We start from the raw sequence: 19,105 nt of genomic DNA, 5'->3' as shown, positions 1-19,105 counted from the left end.
AATAATGAGAACTTCATTTAAAATCAATATAGGTTGGATTTGTTATTTCATATCAAATCAAATTAATATTTGACCTTAAAAAAAGTTATAATTTACTGAATATATAACTATCATTCAGTTATTTAAACATGTTTTTTTTTTCATTTTAATTAAATTAAAAGCAACTTACATGTAGCCACAAAACAAGCTATGATAAGCAGTCAATGGTGGGTAATCGAGTCCCCAGTATAAGAGATCATTATTTGTACTGTTTTGATACCTAGATTTGTAAAATAAAATTTTAAGAGACAAAAGAAAAAGAAATTTAAAGAAATTGATTTATTGATACAATCATCACATAAAACACACACACACAGAGAGAGCAACCAGCTTATTATAAAGACCTACCTATCAGTAAGTGGTATCTCCTTTGGTCCTTAAAACAGTTTCAATTCATTTAGGACATAGTCTCCATGCAGTGCCTGAAGTGTTCAACAGCAATTCTGACCCTTGTAGCCTCAATCAATACATCCTATGATCTACCTTATAACATGGTGCATTAACCTCTGAAAGTAACCATAACCATGCACATAAACTGTCAGCATGAACAGATCAACAATGTTCAATCAGGATATGGCTCCATTGGCATCATTTAGGCCTCATGTCAAGAAAACTCCCCACTTCACCACCAAACTTCATGTCACCACCCAGCACAATGGATCCCAATAATTCACACTATCTTCACATCCTAGCCCAACCATCAGCATGAAACAAATGGAAGTGGAATTAATTTTATCAGGCAACTTTCTTCCACTCCTCAGGTATCCAGTATCAATGCTTCTGTGATGTCATACCTGGCACCTTGCTGTTAGCTGTCAAGAACAAAACTCAGTGAGGTTGTCTATTGCTATATCCCATCTATGAGGGTCAAACAAACTGTTCAACATGCTCCTTTGCAGACCATTATTGTAATTTTGCACTGCATTGCCACTTGGCTAATTAAGACCCATCTCTTAGATTGCATGATTCTTGAAACCCTCCATTAGCCTTTCACATTGATAAGCTAACTCTGGCCACAAGATTGGTGTGGGCTGGATGTTTTCTGTTGCTAGATCATTCTTTACACTTTCTGTTATGCTATAGCAAGGCAAGTTTCTGTGGAACTTGCATATCTGGTGCTGAGCTGTCACATGTTCAAAGTCATTCACTTGACCCATTATGATAATGAATTGCCCACATGCCTTCTCTGTATCTATCATTCATTCATCACCCCATCATCTGATAAACTGGCCACTCAATAGTTGCATATATATAGTATAAACAAATAATTCACTTACCATTCTTTTACTGGAAGATTGATGGTAATTTCCATCCAATGTCTCTGTGCTTCATAATCTCCATACATGGGAAAATTTTTGTGCCCTATACAAAACATGAAAATCACTTTATTAATATACTGGTAATTTATATTACTATGCAAATTTCCGTTCAGGTGTTTAACAAAACACTTCTTAAAAAAAAAAAAAAAAAAAAGATTCGATTATCAAACAGAGTGATGTGGGCAACTTTTAAAATGATAAATTTGATGAGATTCATTTGTACCTATGGGATGACAATTTTTTCTTGAGACAAACGGTCCAAATGTATGAAGGGAAGAATTTTTAAAGTACAACAATAGAGAACAACTAATATATATCTCATATATTAGGTTTTCACAGCTATTGTACATTTTAAGGAAAAATCACTTATGACTATATAGCCAAATGTTAAAACAGAATATAACTTATTTATTTTTAAAAGGCACTACCAGTTTCATCTTTCTAGAAGACTTTGTTGGATGCGTAATACATAGAAGAAAAAAGATACATAAAAAACATTACTTTGGTACAATCACCAGTTCTAAATTATTAATGGACTGCTCACTTGGAATGAATTTGCTAACTAGCTGTGTTGTTCTCATGAACAAGGATGTGGTCTAGAGACCGCCATAGCTGAATAGCAGAGGAGTAACAATGACAAAGATTTTGGCTGGGGTTGACATTTCTGATTGTTACTCTGCTATTCAGCTATGATAGTCTCAAGACCATGTCCTCGTGTACAAGAACAACAATGCAGCTAGTCCACGAGTTCATTCTAACGTAAGCAATCCATTAATAATTTAGAACTTTGGTGATTGTACCAAAGTAATATTTTTTTATATATCTTTTTTCTTCTATGGAAAAAAAAAAAAAACTTTAACATGCAGAGAGAAACAAGTTGTTGTTCCTCTGTATCGAGCCTTGATAAGACCCCATCTGGACTTCTGTGCCCAGTTATGGGCACCAGGGTTTCTTCGTGATGGGGAGGAAGTGGAGAGGGTCCAGAGACGAGTGACCAAGATGATAGCAGGTCTGTGGAATGAACCTTATGAGAATAGGTTGAGGATTTGTGGGTTGCAGAAATTGGACGATAGGCGAAGGAGGGGTGATATGATTGAGACATTCAAATTACTGAAGGGTTTTTATAAGATTGATCCAGAAGATAATTTTGAAAATATGACTGGTGGTGGGAGGACTAGGGGCCATGCATGGAAGCTGGGCAAGAGCGTGGTTGACAAGGGTGTTAGAGCTAGGTTTTTTACTTGGGGAGTGGTGAATGAGTGGAATAAGCTTCCAGAGTCTGTTGTGGGTGCTACGCCCGTGAATGAGTTCAAGGCAAGGTATGATAGATACTGTGTGAATGTTGAATAGTTGTTCTTGACATGATGTTAGGGCCTCCCTCGATGAGTCTGTCGACTCCTTGGAGTTTCCCGGAACAATAATAATAATAATAATAATATATATATATATATATATATACACCCTACCTTGATGCCTTATATTAACTATCCCACTCTGATTTGTTGTCCTTATTTGCTCTGGCATATTATATTCATTCTTACATTCAACTGCCTCCCTAAGAATATATAAAAGAGAAAAACTTAATTCATGTTAGAGGCTAAAATAGCAGAATATGAAATGAATCCAGGGATGGACAGTAGTGAATAAGTACACACACAAACAAGAAAAGTTTTGTGCATTACGCTATTGTTGCAAACAGCAGATGCAAGAGTATATGGGAGCCTTGAAAAGGTAAGTATATATATAAGATTTAAAAGCATAAGCAATACCACTTTTGTTAAGCAAGAGCATTCTGGAGAAATCAAAACTATGTAGTAAATTTTGAAAAGAATCAAAACTGAAGAACTCTCAAATGTGAACTTTGAGTGAAATATATAATTATTATTGGGAAACAAATGAGTACCAACTATACAAACTGAAGGGAAAAAATTGAAGAAAATGCAGAATTCAGTAAAGAAAGCATGTGGTGAACTGTCTACAAAGATGGAAAATTAAGAACCGACTGGTTGAAGCATGTGCTCTTAAAGAACATAAAGAAAAAATGTAGAAAAGATATATGAAAAGGTGCTATACAAAAGAAACATTAGATTTACCAAATAACACAGAAGATGACTATCAAGAAGATGACAAAAATGTTAATAAAAAATTTTGGAGGAATAGTAGAAAGTGTAACACAAAAGATAAATCAAAGGTATAAAAACCTAACATAAGAAAGAATCCTATGGATGTCTGAAATAATTACTGTGAAAAATTATAAAACCGGCAGGAGGAAAATGAAATCATGAGCATTTTAATAGCTAGGATAGGAAAAAAAACTCTAAATATGGAAAGATAGCAAATGATATTGAGCCTGAAATATTCAGAAAGCTTGGTCTTAAGCATGAATTATAAATGATTGGGTAGTGCTCTCACATACCAATTTATAATTTTTTTAAAAATTTATTTTCATTTTTTAAAAAAAGAAATAAAACTGTATATTGGATAAAGAGGAAGAAAACAAGATAGCATATTTAGATTTTGCTAAAGCCTTTGATAGATTGTCACATGAGAAGCTGGTAATTAAACTGGAATAGATGGGGTTGGATAGAATTAGTGCGTTGTTTTGGACATTGGCTGTCTAATAGGTATTAGCAAGTTGTGTGTGTGTGGGGGGGGGTATCCCAGAGGAGGATGGTCACCAGTGATGTACCCCAAAGGTCTGTTTTGGATTCATTGTTGTTTAATTTGTATGCAAATGATATTTGGAAGGGCTCAAATGATGATATATATATATATAGTTGTTTGCAAATGATACAAACTTAGGAAGAATTATGAGGAGCACAATGGATGTTGTAGTCTTGCAAGGGGATTTGAATAGACTTTCTGAATAAGCAAATGAATGGAGTTACCAGTTCAATGTAGCAAAGTGTAAGGTTTTAAAGTTTTAAAGTTTGGAAAACACAAATTGGATACAGAGTATAAGATTGGTGGGATATCTTAGAGGAGGTGGAAGAGATGAATGATCTGGGATGTTGATGGATAAGGACCTGAAATTTCAGGAACAGTTTACTAAAATTGTGTGGAAAGCACACAAGTAAGGATGTTATGATTCCTTTGTATAAAGCTTTAATCAGACTGCATATGGATTACTGTGCACATATTTAGTCAGCAGGTTTTCAAAAAGGATGAAGGGATGTTGGAATGAGTGCAGAGATGATTGAAGGTGATTTTGTCTCTGGGTTAAGTATGAAGGCAGATTCAAGGAATGCAAATTGCAGTCTAGTGGATAGAAAGACGAGAGGGGAGGGGACATGATCGAAACATATAAGTTAGTAAGGGTTAATAACAGATTAATATGGATCAGATGTTTCATACAATGAGTGGAGACAAAGGAAGAACAAGAGGCCATCCTAGGAAACTGTATAAGGAGGGGATGAGGGGTAGGGTTTTTTTTTGCATGAAGAGTTGTGGGAGGTCAGAATACATTGCCTGGAAGACTGGAGATAGTGAATGCATTCAAGTCATGATATGATGCATTCACGATGTGTGTGTGTGTGTGATGGAGGACGTCCCATGATGAGTCACTGACTCCATGGAGGTTTACTACTAATAATAATAATATGAAAATTATAGAGAAATTTCACTATTCAGTATACAAAGATTTATGCATCCAAAGGCAGAAAAAGTCAGTGAAGAACAAACTGAATTTAGGCTGCAGAGGAGTTGTAAATAGGGAATAAATCATTGGAAATATAATAAAGATCTCTATTTAAGTTTTATAAATTTTGAAGAGGTATATGATAAGGTATTAAGTAAAAAATGTACTGATGTGATCTTCTTTTTCCTAACATTGATTTTAGGCCAGATGGCCTGTTCAGGTCTCATGCCATCTTTTTCTTGGTTTTCCAATTCTTCTTTTTCCACCTATTTTATATCTGTATATTTTATATCTGTATAATATTTTTGATGTGAAGTTAAGAGACTTTATACACAAGTAGATATGAAATATTTCACACTTAGACACAGGATTAAAAATGTATAATTTCTTGTCAAGTATAATATATTTGTGCTAAAAGTGAAAATCTGTCTGGGCTGAACAAACAGATTTTCATCATCATCATCAAATTCCTGCCATGTACCCACAAGCGGTGTACAGGATATGATAGTACTACATGAAAAAATTATATCATTACTATCTTCAATTTTCCTCCAAATCAGTCTGTTACTTGTTAAGACTCCAACATTATCAGATCTTATATTTCTATCGTCTAAGGCACTTTGTACCATATCAATCCACCTATATCTTGGTCTTCCTCTGGGTCATTTTGCTGCCAACCTGGCAGAAAACACTTGTTTTGCTAATCTTTCCTCGCCCATTCTGTTTATGTGACCATACCACCTTAGATTAGCTCTGCTAATGCATTCCTGGATGCTGACAATGTCAAGTTCTTTCCTAATATCCTCATTTTTAATATGATATTGCCATTGATGCCAACTGTTCATGCCTCTAATTTTTCTCAGGACTCTCATATCTGCAGTCTCTAGTCTTTGGTCGAGTGTTTTACTTCTGATCCATAAGTTAAAACTGGTTTGAACACTGTCTTGTATACAGCTAATTTAGTGTTCTGACTAATTTCTCTCATATTCCATATGAATTTATTCAATTGACTTCCCACCATACCAGCTTTGCTGATTCTGTTGTCTATTTCTATATTTAATTTACCATCTTCAGTAAAAATCGTGCCTAAGTAGCTGAAATGTTTTACTTGTTCCACAGGTTCTCCGTTCACAACACAGTTGACATTTTCAATGATTCTGCCTATTTTCAATGTCTTTGTCTTTTTATTGCTGACCTTCATACCATATCTATTACAACAGTTATTCAATTTAGTCAGAGAATCTTGCAGACTTGTAGTGGATTTATTTAGAAGTATAACATCATCTGCATAAAGCAAAGAGCTGACATTAACATCTCCAATTTTGATATCATGTTTAATACCACTTTCCTTCATAATGTGATCCATATAGATAATGAATAACAGAGGGGATAATGTACATCCTTGTCTCACACCAAATTTAACATTAAACCATCTTCCTGTACTTCCTTCAATTCTAACTGACTGCTGATTTACAACTCAAATAATGACTTAGTATTGCTTGATATAATGCCCCATTGACACCATATAACTGCAGCGTATTGAATAGCTTCTTTCTTGGCACCTTATCATATGCCTTTTCCAAATTGACAAAATTTAAATAGAGATCTTTGTTATTTTCCCATGCTTTCTCGACTATTTGTCATAAAGTGAAGATCTGATCCTGACAGCCTCTGTTTGGCCTGAATCCAGCTTGTTCTTCACCAAGCTTTTCTTCCACAATTCTTCTCAATCATTTCTCAAGTATACTTGCATAGATCTTGCCAGGAACACTCAGTAGGGAAATACCTCTGTAATTCTCACATTCAGTTTTATTTCCCTTTTTATTGGGTACTATGAGAGCTCTACTCCAATCATCGGGAATTCGTCCCTCTGTCCAGGCTTTCTGAACTATGCAGTACAGCCACTGTAAGACTCTTATACCACCATACTTCAGCATTTCTGGTCGAATATCATCTACTCCAGCTGCCTTTCCACATTTCAAGCCTTTGATGGCTTTTTCTACTTCAAGTATGGATATGTATTCCTGCCTGCGTGCCTGGTCAATGTTTTTTTACCACTGTGCTGTCATCACTGCTTGTTTCATTTAGCAGTTTTTCAAAGTAATTACTCCATACTTCAAGGATATCTTTTTCTCCAGTTTTCATGTCACCTTTATCATCTCTAATTCCTTTTACAGCACTCTTTCCTCCATTCCTAAGATTCTTCAACAACCTCCAGAATATTTTGCCACCTTCTTGATATTCATTTTCTATATTCTTGCCAAAGTCCTCCCATCACTTTTGTTTAGCTAGTTTTACACAGTGTTTGGCATTCTTGCATTTGTCTCTATATTCTCTAAGAGCACAAGCTGACTTATTTGACAGGAACTTTTGATATGCTTTCTTCTTTTCCTTCACTGCCTCTTTAACTTCCTGTGTCCACCAGGGAGTTCTGATTTTTTTATCCTTGCAGACAACCTCACCACATGCCTCTCTGGCAGAATCAATCAATGTTTTCTTCAGAGTTTGCCACTGAATCTCCAAGGTTCCTGTTCTCAAACTCTTTCCTGTTCTCATCTGTTCAACCTGTTCTCAAACAGATTTTGTCGAGCTTAATTCAACATATTGAGCCCAAATAAGGATTACCAGATTACTGTTCTTCTCCAAGTCACTCTTCCTTAATTTTTCTTAGTTTCTTCTCAAGTATGCTTGCATAAACCATGCCTGAAACACTAAGTAGGGAAATTCCTCTGAAAATCTTTGTTTTATTTTCATTTTTTATCGATGGAAACTATAAGAGCTCCCGTTCAATGGTTACTATGAGAGCTCCTTTATCTTTTGAAGATGGAAGTCATGCTGATAATTTGTTGATGGATGCTCTGTAGAAAAGAGAACACCAAACTTATATTACCGACAGGAAATGTGAAAAATAGCTTGGCACAGCATGGAATAGTTACAGACCATAACATCTTATGGTCTGAAACACACTTACTTCATTGATGTCGGTAAAAATTTGAATGCTTGTTTAAAGAAAGAGATGAGGCCTTACTTCACCATCCAAATTTAAATCAGAACGATGATTGCTTCTCTCTATCTAAGATATGGGAAAGTCTTATTTTAATCATACAGCAATCATTTTTTTAATAGCGTAATGAATTATCAATATTTGCTCAGTTATACCATTGTGTTGTTTAATGTATACCATCACACAGCTTTTACTTTTTCAAATCAATCCATTGTTCATGTTCTACTTTGTAATTAATTATAGTCGCCACTGATGATAGCCTGTAATATTCAGGGTGAGATATATAGTCTTAAATAAATAGCATTACTCATCCAATGTTATTTTTTTTTTATGATAATTTAAAGAGACCTCTCATGGCACAAGTATCTCTTAAACAACAACTGATATCAATCTGTTTTGCTTTTCTGCTAGTGTGCCTACACGGACGTACTTAGTTCTGGCTGCCTATGAAGATACGTTGGTGACCAACATGAAATATTGGCTTATAATTTAATTAGCTACATAAATATAACTACTTATTATTTTTAGATGTGTGTTTTCTCTATTAAACATACCATACCATTAAACAAACATATATCACTCTGCCTACCATTCAAGATTATCTTTGTGTTAAGTGTTGATAATATACAGTCTTGTCATAAATACTATTACAAGAACCACACACAACTGTGCTGCCCACAGAATTGCACAGGTCTGGTTCCGTTAGAGGCATTGTGCACAGCCAACATTCGTGTATTTATCAGTAGAGATTTGTCTAGCTGTACAAGTTAACATTCAGTGGGAAGATTATGAGAGCCATGTAGATGTAATAGCACTTCACAAGGTTTGAATATAACCACTTGTTATTTTCAACACCCTAAAACACTCAGGATCAGTAGGATGTTTGTGTATCAAACTATTAACTGTTATAGCGATACAGACAAGTATCGACTATCAATAAACAGGTCGACACTGAGTTAGGGTGCAACAGCTTATGAGGACTGTGAAGGCATATCTCCACCATAATCCTGTGAAAACGCAGGATTATGGCAGACCGCAACTTATGTAGTAGAGGGTGATAAAATCAAAAACGCTTCTCCAGCAGTATGCAAACAACAGACACAGAGATATCCTCTTTACAGATGAGAAGATTTTCATCACTGAAAAGTTGTTTAACTACCAAAACAATCGGGTATGTGCCCCATATGGTTGTACAGCACATTCTATATCATCCAGGATTCAGATAGGTCATCACCCCAAGAATTTATAACTGGGGGGGGGGGGTATCAAGTTGCATTTTTGCAAGAATGGAGTGAAAACCTTTGCCAAAGTGTATTAATAAACCATGCTAGAACTTGTGATATGTCCCTGAAGGAGTGAACCTTCCAACAGGACTCATACCCTGTACACAACAGTGATTAGAGGCAAATGCACATATGACCATCTGTTTAGCCATAGAAGTCCTGATATGAATCCATTAGAATTCAAATAGTGGTCAGAGCTCAAGAGAGTAGCCTGCAAGAAATGACACCCCAGCATCGCCAGCCTGAAGGTGGATTTGGAGCATTTCTGCTGAATGTCATGCATGTCATCATCGATATGTGGCCTCACAGATTTCAGGCATGCATGAAGACAAAAGGGGAACATCTAGAACATTGAGTGCTATGTGCATGTTATACAAGTGGTTTGTAGATAATTTACTGATAGATTAAAGGTTTATGTGCTGTTTAAGTTGTAACAGTATTTATGGCTAGACTAGGAGGTAGTTACTGCTTCCATTCCTTAATCATTACTGCCTGATTATCATGTTCTATAATTCTTATTTAGAAGGAATTCACCTGTTTGTTTGTTTGTTTTTTTTGTCTTCTTTTGTTTCAGCAAGAAGTTTTTTTTCTGCTTTTGTTTCTACTTCTTTTCCACTGATCTTCTCTGCTTATGTGATGTTGTGATTCAGCTGGTTCAAACTGGTTCCCTGACAAATATAGTGTGGAGCTTGTTTAACCAACAATGCTCCAACATTGCTTTATTATTTTTACAGGGTATGTCAAAATTATGTTAACACTTATATGGAATGAACATTTAATTATTTTAAATTATATATTTTTAAAAAATATTAATTTAAATTTTACAATAAATGGAGAAAAACATTTCTTGTAAAATTTAAAAAATATTTTTTAAATATAATTTAAAATAAAATTAAAATGTTCATTCCATATAAGTGTTAACATAATTTTGACTTACTCTATTTTATTTATGATTTATAATTTATTTATTATTATTTTATTATTGTTGTTAATTTATTATTATTAAATTATTTATTTATTATTAATTATTTTATTATTGTTGTTAATTAGTTTATTTTTTATTATTAAATTATTTATTTATTATTAATTATTTTATTATTGCTGTTAATTTGTTATTATTAAATTATTCATTTATTTTATTGTTAATTAATTTATCATTTATTTGTTTTATTTTTATTAACTTCATTTGATTTAAACAATACAGAAAAAACAATTTGTCCCATCCTTGTTTATTCATCATCCAGTAGATAATGAGATGCACCATAAAGTCAGGATGAGTAAGGAGCAAAACTGTGGTTGTTCCTAAAAGGCATGTCAACATCTCTTTCAATTACCTCATTTTGACACTTAAGTGAGACTACCTGATAGTGAGAAAATAAAAAATTACCTTAAACTTTCCATAATTTGCATAAAAAAGTATAAACCAATGATAGCTTGACAGATATAAAAAGCCAAACGTTTGTAGAAACTATGACGTTTCATAAGTTGACCTGAGAGCTTACGAGAATGCTGCATCCCCGAGTTGCTTTAGCTTGGACTACTTAAAAGACATGGGTGCTGCCCAAGTCCATATATTCACCTTTTATTAGTCCATTTGATAAAGGTTTCACTGGACTGACAGCTGTTTTGAACTGGTTGGTTCACTTCAGAGAGCAGGCAGAAACCTTAAAGAGAGCAAAAATTCTCGTGCATTACTAAGGAAATCGAAATGTCAGAGAAATGTATTTTTCATAAGAGACCTCTCGGTCAGTGTGTAAAAGTAATTATGACAGAAAGAGTCAAAAGGCTTCATTTTGGTGATGAAAAGAAAAAAAAAGATTTCACTTGCTAGTTTTTGTATGTCTGAAACTTCTCTATTATAAAAGCAAATTCTAGACTTACATACATGTATTGTATCATGATCTGCAGCTATTGTAATTGACCAAGCTCGATAATATCAATCTTAGCTCGCCAACTCCTATTTACTAAGCAGTATAAGACAGGGATGAAATCCAGAAGGAAGGCAACTGACTAAAAAAAGTGGGTTGTATAACTCTAAGATGTAAACTTAAAGTTTACATTCAGTTACATATGTTTTATGTTATAATGATATGTCCAGTACTTTATATGTTATTTTTATTTTGTTATGTCTGTAACTTTATTTTTATGTTGTAACTTGCAGTAACAAATTATGTGCAAATAACAGTTTTAAAAACTTATCTTTATCCTTTTTTTTTTATATACTGTCACACAAAATTCTTTTGTTGCATTCCATAAATTCTCGGACTCTTTTCTTCTTGCACTTTTCACTGGTGTTACTATCATAAACAGTAGTGACGGGGTTTCTTCAATCAGATTTAATTTTCCACATATACTTTCTGTTAATGTTCATAATAGGATTCCTTTTTATGTCATTGATATTACTGTATTTCTTCACTTGGAGGATTTCTCTTTTCTTTGTCCTACTCATGTTTCTATTTTGGATTTTCTTCACATTTTATTACAAGCCCCTTGAACTGTTTGCTGCTTTAGTTCTTGTTTCTTCATTTGCAAGTGGGTGTAGCGTTATAGGTAATATTTGCTTCTGTATGTTTTGTTTGTTTTGTGTTATCATTATTATATTCTTTATTATTATCATTGTAAATTGGACCATCATGGAGTGAAAAGAATAATCAGAGGAGATGCACACTCGTGGCAAAAAAGATCAAGCTGTGCAAATAATAGTCACAGTTTCTGCTCACCAACCACTCTCCCTGCAAAGAACCTCCTTATACAGATGGCAAAACAGGAATTCCAGGAATGGCCTCTTCTACCTTTGTCTCCCTCTACTCTAGGAAAACCTGCATCCACATTAATCTGTAACAACACAACCCCTCACCAACTTATATATCTCAATCATAACCTCTCCCCCTTCTATTCCCAAGGCTCTGCAGGTTGTATTCCCTCAATCTGTCATTATCATACATTCCACAGATCCTGACACTGACTTAGTGCATCTTCTCTGGACTCCTAGCATATCTTCATCCTGAAAATAAGGTGACCAAATCGGTGCACAGTAGTCCATATACAGCCTGATCAAGGCTTTCTACAAGGGAACCACAACTTCTTTGCTTGTGCATGTCAAGGTTCTCCTCATTATTACTATAATCTGTTATGATTTTTTTACCGTTATAGCAAAGTGACCCAATTTATTAGGTTTTTTTTGTTCAGCAATGTTATTATTGCTATTTCATTAATTTTATTATACTGTTGTTATTATTGTATGTGTTTAGCATCATTTGTTACCAAACACATACTAATTTTTTGAAGCTTGATACTGTTTCTTATCTCCATAATTCATTCATTGACATCACTCCTAGTGATATGTGACATCTCAAATGAAGAGATAAGTATATAAGAATTCTTCTTACTGGCTCCTCATGAAAAGGATTCACTTAATCATAACAGTACTAAATCAGGAACTTTAATTATACATTTTTAATTTTCTTAATTTTATTTTAATAATAACTCAAATGCTAAAGCCCCTTGTTAGTTTATTCTGTATTTTTAAAAATGCTATTTCGGCATTACAAAATATTTTAGAGGAAAAATCAAAATTAATTATTGTATGTATTACAATAATAATTTTATTCCAACTGCAATTGCCCAAATCACTTTAATAACTACATATAAAACTAAAATTATATAACAAAGAGAATTATGTACCAAAGAATATACCAAACAATATTTGGGGAGACAGATTGGAAGGAGGAAAGATCACATGGCAGGAAGGGAATGGAATTTATACACTTACTGAGATATAATTACTTGAAGCAGAATATGATGGAGGGGACTTGGGGTATGAGAGTGTTGGATCTTGTTATAGGGTTAGATCTGTCTGTAACTGAAGTAGCAACATTGCCTCCAATTGGGGAAAGTGATCATGTGGTCTTGACTTGGGAGGGCAAAACATGGAAATTACAGTTAATAAGGAGTATATGTGGAACTATAAGGTGATTATGTTACACTTAAGAGGCAGCTTGAAGCAGAACCATGTTCTGCTTAAAGCTGCTGGAACAAAGTTCTGCAAGAAAAGGATGTTCACAGCAGTGTATGAGGGGGGAGGGATAGTCAAGGGATATCTGGAGAAGGGTATACAATATCACACTGTAGACCCAAGATCAAAAGGGTAAATCAGCTAGGAGTTAGATGGATGAGTAGTATCATTAAGCATGAGCTGTAAAAAAAGAAAATGTTATGGAGGGTATATAACAGAGGTGGCCACAATATGGTTTGCAAGCTGCATGTGGCTTGTGTCCACACATCATGTGGCTCTTCACAATCTACCAGGAAAAAATAAACAAAAACGAGAAGAGGAGACAACAAAAAAGGAACAAAATTTTTTAAAAAATAGAAAAGATACAGAGAAAAACAGGGTCAATAAAAATTACTGCAATAAAAAAAAAGTTTAATTTGAAACACATTAAATGAAGTTTACTTTGAACAATTGGAATAACTTTAAAGGTGAAACAATAATTTTAATTACTTATTTACTAGTAGAGGCCTTCCTTCTATCCATTTTCTTAGTAAGCTCCTTAAAATTAGGTATGTAATTAGTCAAAGCAGTTCTTACAAGCTCGCCATGCACAAACTCACTTACTCCCATACCATCACATCGGTCAAAGGTTACAGCTCTTCTAAGTCTTACCAGAATTATTTTGGCTTCAAAAGGATGCATAGCTGGCCACCCCAGGTATATAAGGAGAAAGGTGACCAGCATGATAAGGAAGCAAAAGCAGATTATGAGAAGAAATTAGCCAAACAGTCAAAAAGAAATCTCAAAGAGTTTCTTCATACGTGGTAAGCAGGATAACTTTAATGAGTACAGATGGTATAAATGTAACAGAAGCAGACAAAATTGGTTAGCTACTAAGTGACCATTTTGCAAGCATGCATTATCCAAGTGAAGATATTGTTATGGTAGAGGTGATGGGGATTGATGTGAGAACAGAGGTTGATGAATTGGAGGTATTTAGGATATTACAGAATCTGAATGCAAATACAGCTCTGGGATTGAATGGGATATTGGCTTGCATTGTAAGAGAATGTGCAGGAAAACTAGCAATGCCTTTGACTAGGCTGTTTAATTTAAGTCTCAGCTGTGTAAAGTCCCAAGAGAGTGGAAGAAGGGTAAAATAATTTCTTTACATAAACAAGGATCTAAGTCTCTGATAGAAAATTATAGACCAATCAGTATTCCAGGAGTGGTTGTAAAAAGTACTAGAAAAGTTGGTCAGAAAGAGAAATCAGGAATGGGTGGATAAGAATAAATATTTTCTCTGAGGAGCTGCATGGGTTTGAGAAGGGTAGGTCATGCCTTAGTAATCTAAGAACTTTTTATAATAGGGTGACAGCTGAAGTGAATAAAAGGAATCCTACACAATTATACTGCTGGATTTTGCAAATATTTGACATAATATCACATGGAACTCTGTTATGCAAATTAAAACAAATGGGGATGGATATGAAACAGATGATATGAATAAAAGGTGGTTGATGGTCAGACACCAGAAAGTAGTATATGGAAGAGCAAAATTCAGAAGAAAGATGAACTAGTGGTGTGCAGCAGGGCTCTGTGCTTGGACCACTGCTATTTAATTTGTACATAAATGATATAGGAAATAATTTGAAATGAGATGTTCAGTTGTTTACTGATGATGCAAAGTTGGATAGCGTAATAGTTAATCAAGGTGATACAGACAGCTTGCAGGATGATTTGAATAGGCTGCCAGTATGTACAAAACATAATGGATGTCAATTTAATGCAAAAAGTTGTAAAGTTATACAGTTTGAGATACAGAGATTAAAAGCTGTGTACAACATTGGGAGAAACTGTACTCCAGGAAATTGATGAAGCCAGGGATTTGGGGGTAATAGTAGATAGACGGTTGAAGTTTATAGAGCATATTGCTAAAGTAGCCAGGGTAGCTGACAGGATTATTTGGTTACTGAAGAACACACTAACAAGCAGAGATAAGGGAGTTGTTACTCTTCTTTGTAAAGCCTTGATATGACCACACCTGTGCTCAGATCTGGTCACCTGGGTTTCTTAGGGATGAGGAAGTGGTGGGGAAGATCCAGAGACGAGTGACCAAGATGGTGAGTGGTCTGTGGAATTCTCTCTATGAAGATAGATTGAAGGTTTGTACTTGATAGACAAAAAAGTGAGGATATGACAGAAACATCTAAGTTACTTAAAGGATTTTATATGATTTATGAACAAGAAATGTTTCAGACCTTAGCTAGAGGGGAGCAGAACAAGAGGTCATCACTTGAAATTGAGTAAAGGTGTGGTTAGCAAGAGCACGAGTACTAGCTTTTTTGCTTGGAGAGTAGTGAATGGTGTAATGGGTTGCAAATTAATTGGTAAGTACTTTGTCTATTAATGGTTTCAAGGAGAGGTACAACAGATATTGTGTTGATAGTTTGGGTCTTCCACAGTGAGTCTTGGGTCTCCATGGAGGTGCCCATGCAATAATAATTCCAACCTCTCAAAATTTATACACATGCAATGTGATGTCCACATATTTCCATTCATAGACTCTCTCTGGCATAATGTCAAAGAGTCTTATCTTAATGAAAATTATTATGCCAGAGTCTATATGCCTCTAATCTAATAATTAATATGATTCATAATAAAAAATGCTGCTGGAGTGACTTACATTCAAATATGAAAACTACCTAATGGGGAAAACAATTTCTTGATCCTATGTTTTTCTCAACATAGACGTGTGTGTGCGCGGACGCGCGCGCGTCTCTTTCTCTATCATTCCTAGTAGAGGCAAGCTAGGGCCAACTGAGTATTAATATAAATAAGTAATTAAAATCTTAATAATTAATACAGCTGAGAAGCTCGTAATTATATTTACATTCTGAACTTCGTAAAAGAGTCGCAAATGAATTTCTTAAATTCGTAATCAGGTTACTTAAAACTTAAAGTATGAGCCGGTATTTTAAACATTATAATACGGATTAATAAGACGGCTGTTCATCCTGTGGAGTTTAGTGGGGGGTCTAAAACGGCATGCATTCTATACATCTTTTGCTGTATACGTCTAAATAATTTAAACTTGTTTACTCTCACCTGAATAAGGAAACAGCGAAACACACCAGCGAATAAGTAGCGAGAGCAACACACCAAAATACAAAACATCATTGAATAATAAACTTAAATCAAGATCTATAAACATTTTTTCGCCTGAAACAGTCCCAAATGCAAACGTAGCGTCCGCTCTCTTATGGTCTACTAGCGACATCTACAATATTTTATAAATTTCGCGCGTGAAGTACCTAGGACAGCAGTAATAAGTTTTACTTAGAGGTGGGGGGACTTTTAAAGTATAGTCAAAAGGGATGGCATCCACATCTTTCCAGACAGGCCAGAAATCTAATCACTCTGCTATATTATGAACATCTGTTTTTTCCGCAAATGGGTAATGAATGGTTGATCGTCATACGAAACAAAGCATGTCCCTTAACATTTTTTATAGAAGACTTAATAATGTCTACATCTTGGTGTCTAGAAAATGTTGTCTTCAGACAACTCTGCTTGTCGTAAAGCACCTACAATTACTCACAGTATTTTAACATTGCTTTTGTTTACTCGTAATTGGTCTGAAACGGCAAGATGGGGGTAATAATAATAATAATAATAATCAGTGCCGGCGCTAGGGTTTTTGCCTCACGCATGCAATTTCTATCTAAGCGCCCCAGTAACGATCCGGGCGTGTGTGGTTCTTTTACGATAACAAAAATTTAAATTATTTGAAATTTCTTAAATAAATTTTGACAGAACAGCCACACGTTGGTTCGCTAAATGTAACGAACCGGGGGTGTTGACTAGGCAGGATAATCGTTAAAAATCCGAATATTCAAAAAATTCTTAAAAGTTAAAGCAAATTTTGATAAGCCACTTCGCTTTAATCGTTGAATATAATGATACAGGGATTATAGCCTTCTCACCGATCCGAATCGCTAACAAAATTAAAATGAATTTTTATTAAAGTTAAAATTTATTTGCGCTAAAGTTTAAAAAATTCTTCCATTTTACAAGTTACTAAATTCTTAGTAACTTGTAAAATTTTTTTAATAATTTTTATAAGTGGAACTATCTTTCAGAAAAATAAAAGAAACTCAAGATAGATGAGAAAATAAGAAAAGAATTCGAACATTTAATAGAAGTATTCAAAAAATACAATCTTTACAGAATAACAGAAAATAAATTAATTTACATAAATATACTTGAAATTTTGTTTATTAAAATTTTAGGGTTTTTGATTTCATATTCACAAAATTAGAAATAATGGTCTTAACGTCTAATTCCGCACATATATCATTTTCAATAGCTATTAACGCCAAACTAACAAGCCTATTTCGTGACATACGTGTTCTTAAAGTAAGTTTTAATCAATTTCAACTTGGAAAAGGAACGTTCACCGCTCGCTACTAACAGTTAAGGTTAATAGTATTCTTAAAGCAATTGAAAAGTTAGGGAAAGATAAATTATGGGACACAATGAAATTAAGAATATCGAAAGGGTTTTGAATATTTAAATTATCCTTCCGAAAAATATCCCAGAAAGCACATAACTCGTCATATAGTTCTATTGCATTTACGTCTTTATTGTCGCCGTCCTTCAAGAGAATCTCTAAATCGTCACAATTTTTTCGTAAATCTTCGTTATTAATATGTAGTAATCTATACAAGAAATTGAAATTATCATAATATGTTTTTAGTTGTTCAAAACGTTCTATTAACGAACACATTGCAACGTCTAGAAGTGTATAAAACACATTCACTCTAATTGTAAGTGGAGGTTTCTTTGGTTTAGAAGTTCACATGGCATATTCCGGTAATTGGACCACATATTTTCATTAAGCTATAGAAAACACAATGAATAAAACCCGACAAGTTTCGTAAGTCGTTTGACTTACATTTTCAGGGGTAAAAGGTAACTTAAAATTTAAAACACAAAGAAAAGAGAAATTATTAATAATAGTTGATGCTATAGAGTTGTAGCCGTCGGACTATTCATAAAATTAAAAATCATAATGCAGATTCAAAGCAGTGCTGAGTTTAAACAATGCGGGATGATGCCACGTTCTGTTGTTCACGTCCATAATGTCCGAGGTCTGACTGAGGTATATTTTTTATTAAAGCTGACAAAACTTGGTGGAGAATTAAGCCTTAATTTTTATTGCATTGTGTTGGGATTTTAAGCATGTTTGCAGCTTCTTTAAATTTCCTTATGTAACAGTTTTTTCTATGTACGACATGTTTGTTTTCTGCCAGAGTACATTGTCGCTGATGGAGGTGGTATGGTATGGAAGCTTAATTCTCCACCAAGTTTGGTCAGCTTTAATAAAAAATATACCTCAGTCAGCCCTCGGACATTATGAACGTGAACAACAGAACGTGGCATCATCCAGCATTGTTTAAACTCAGCACTGCTTTGAATCTGCATTCTGATTTTTAATTTTATAAATAGCCAGACGGCTACAACTGTATAGTATAAACTATTATTAATAATTTCTCTTTACTTTGTGTTTTAAACTTTAAGTTACCGTTTACCTCTGAAGATGCAAGTCAAACGACTTACGAAACTTGTCGGGTTTTATTCATTGTGTTTTATATAGCTTAATAAAAATATGTGGTCCAATTACCGGAATATGCCATGTGACCATTTATGTGCAACAATTCACTCTAAATTTATCTTATGGCGATTGTGGCGTTTCGTCATGATGCTCGTAGTCAAACAGTCGTGTCTTCTTTCGTCGTCGAACTTCCGTACCAGTTTTAAATTCTT

The 19,105-nt window shown here is 34.3% G+C and overlaps 1 protein-coding gene across 1 annotated transcript in view; it reads right to left on the bottom strand.

The window, feature by feature from the left end:
- gny (ALG6 alpha-1,3-glucosyltransferase garnysstan) overlaps window positions 1–16,433 on the bottom strand; it is a 124,567-nt gene extending 108,134 nt beyond the window's left edge. Inside the window, exons 1-3 of the mRNA XM_090414126.1 lie at window positions 16,385–16,433; window positions 1,317–1,401; window positions 170–259 (exon numbers count right to left, since the gene is read on the bottom strand). Coding sequence (XP_090270252.1) covers window positions 170–259; window positions 1,317–1,384 — 158 coding nt within the window. The 5' untranslated portion in view covers window positions 1,385–1,401; window positions 16,385–16,433. The remainder of the gene's footprint in view (window positions 1–169; window positions 260–1,316; window positions 1,402–16,384) is intronic.
- Window positions 16,434–19,105: the final 2,672 nt, after the last annotated feature.

This window comes from Typopeltis vanoorti, chromosome 24 (assembly GCF_054136105.1).
Source record: "Typopeltis vanoorti isolate ZY-2024b chromosome 24, IOZ_Tvanoo_1.0, whole genome shotgun sequence".
In the NCBI taxonomy this organism is placed as follows: domain Eukaryota; kingdom Metazoa; phylum Arthropoda; class Arachnida; order Uropygi; family Thelyphonidae; genus Typopeltis; species Typopeltis vanoorti.
The sequence above is the reverse complement of the archived record's forward strand: the minus strand, read 5'-3'. Positions and strand labels throughout refer to the sequence as shown.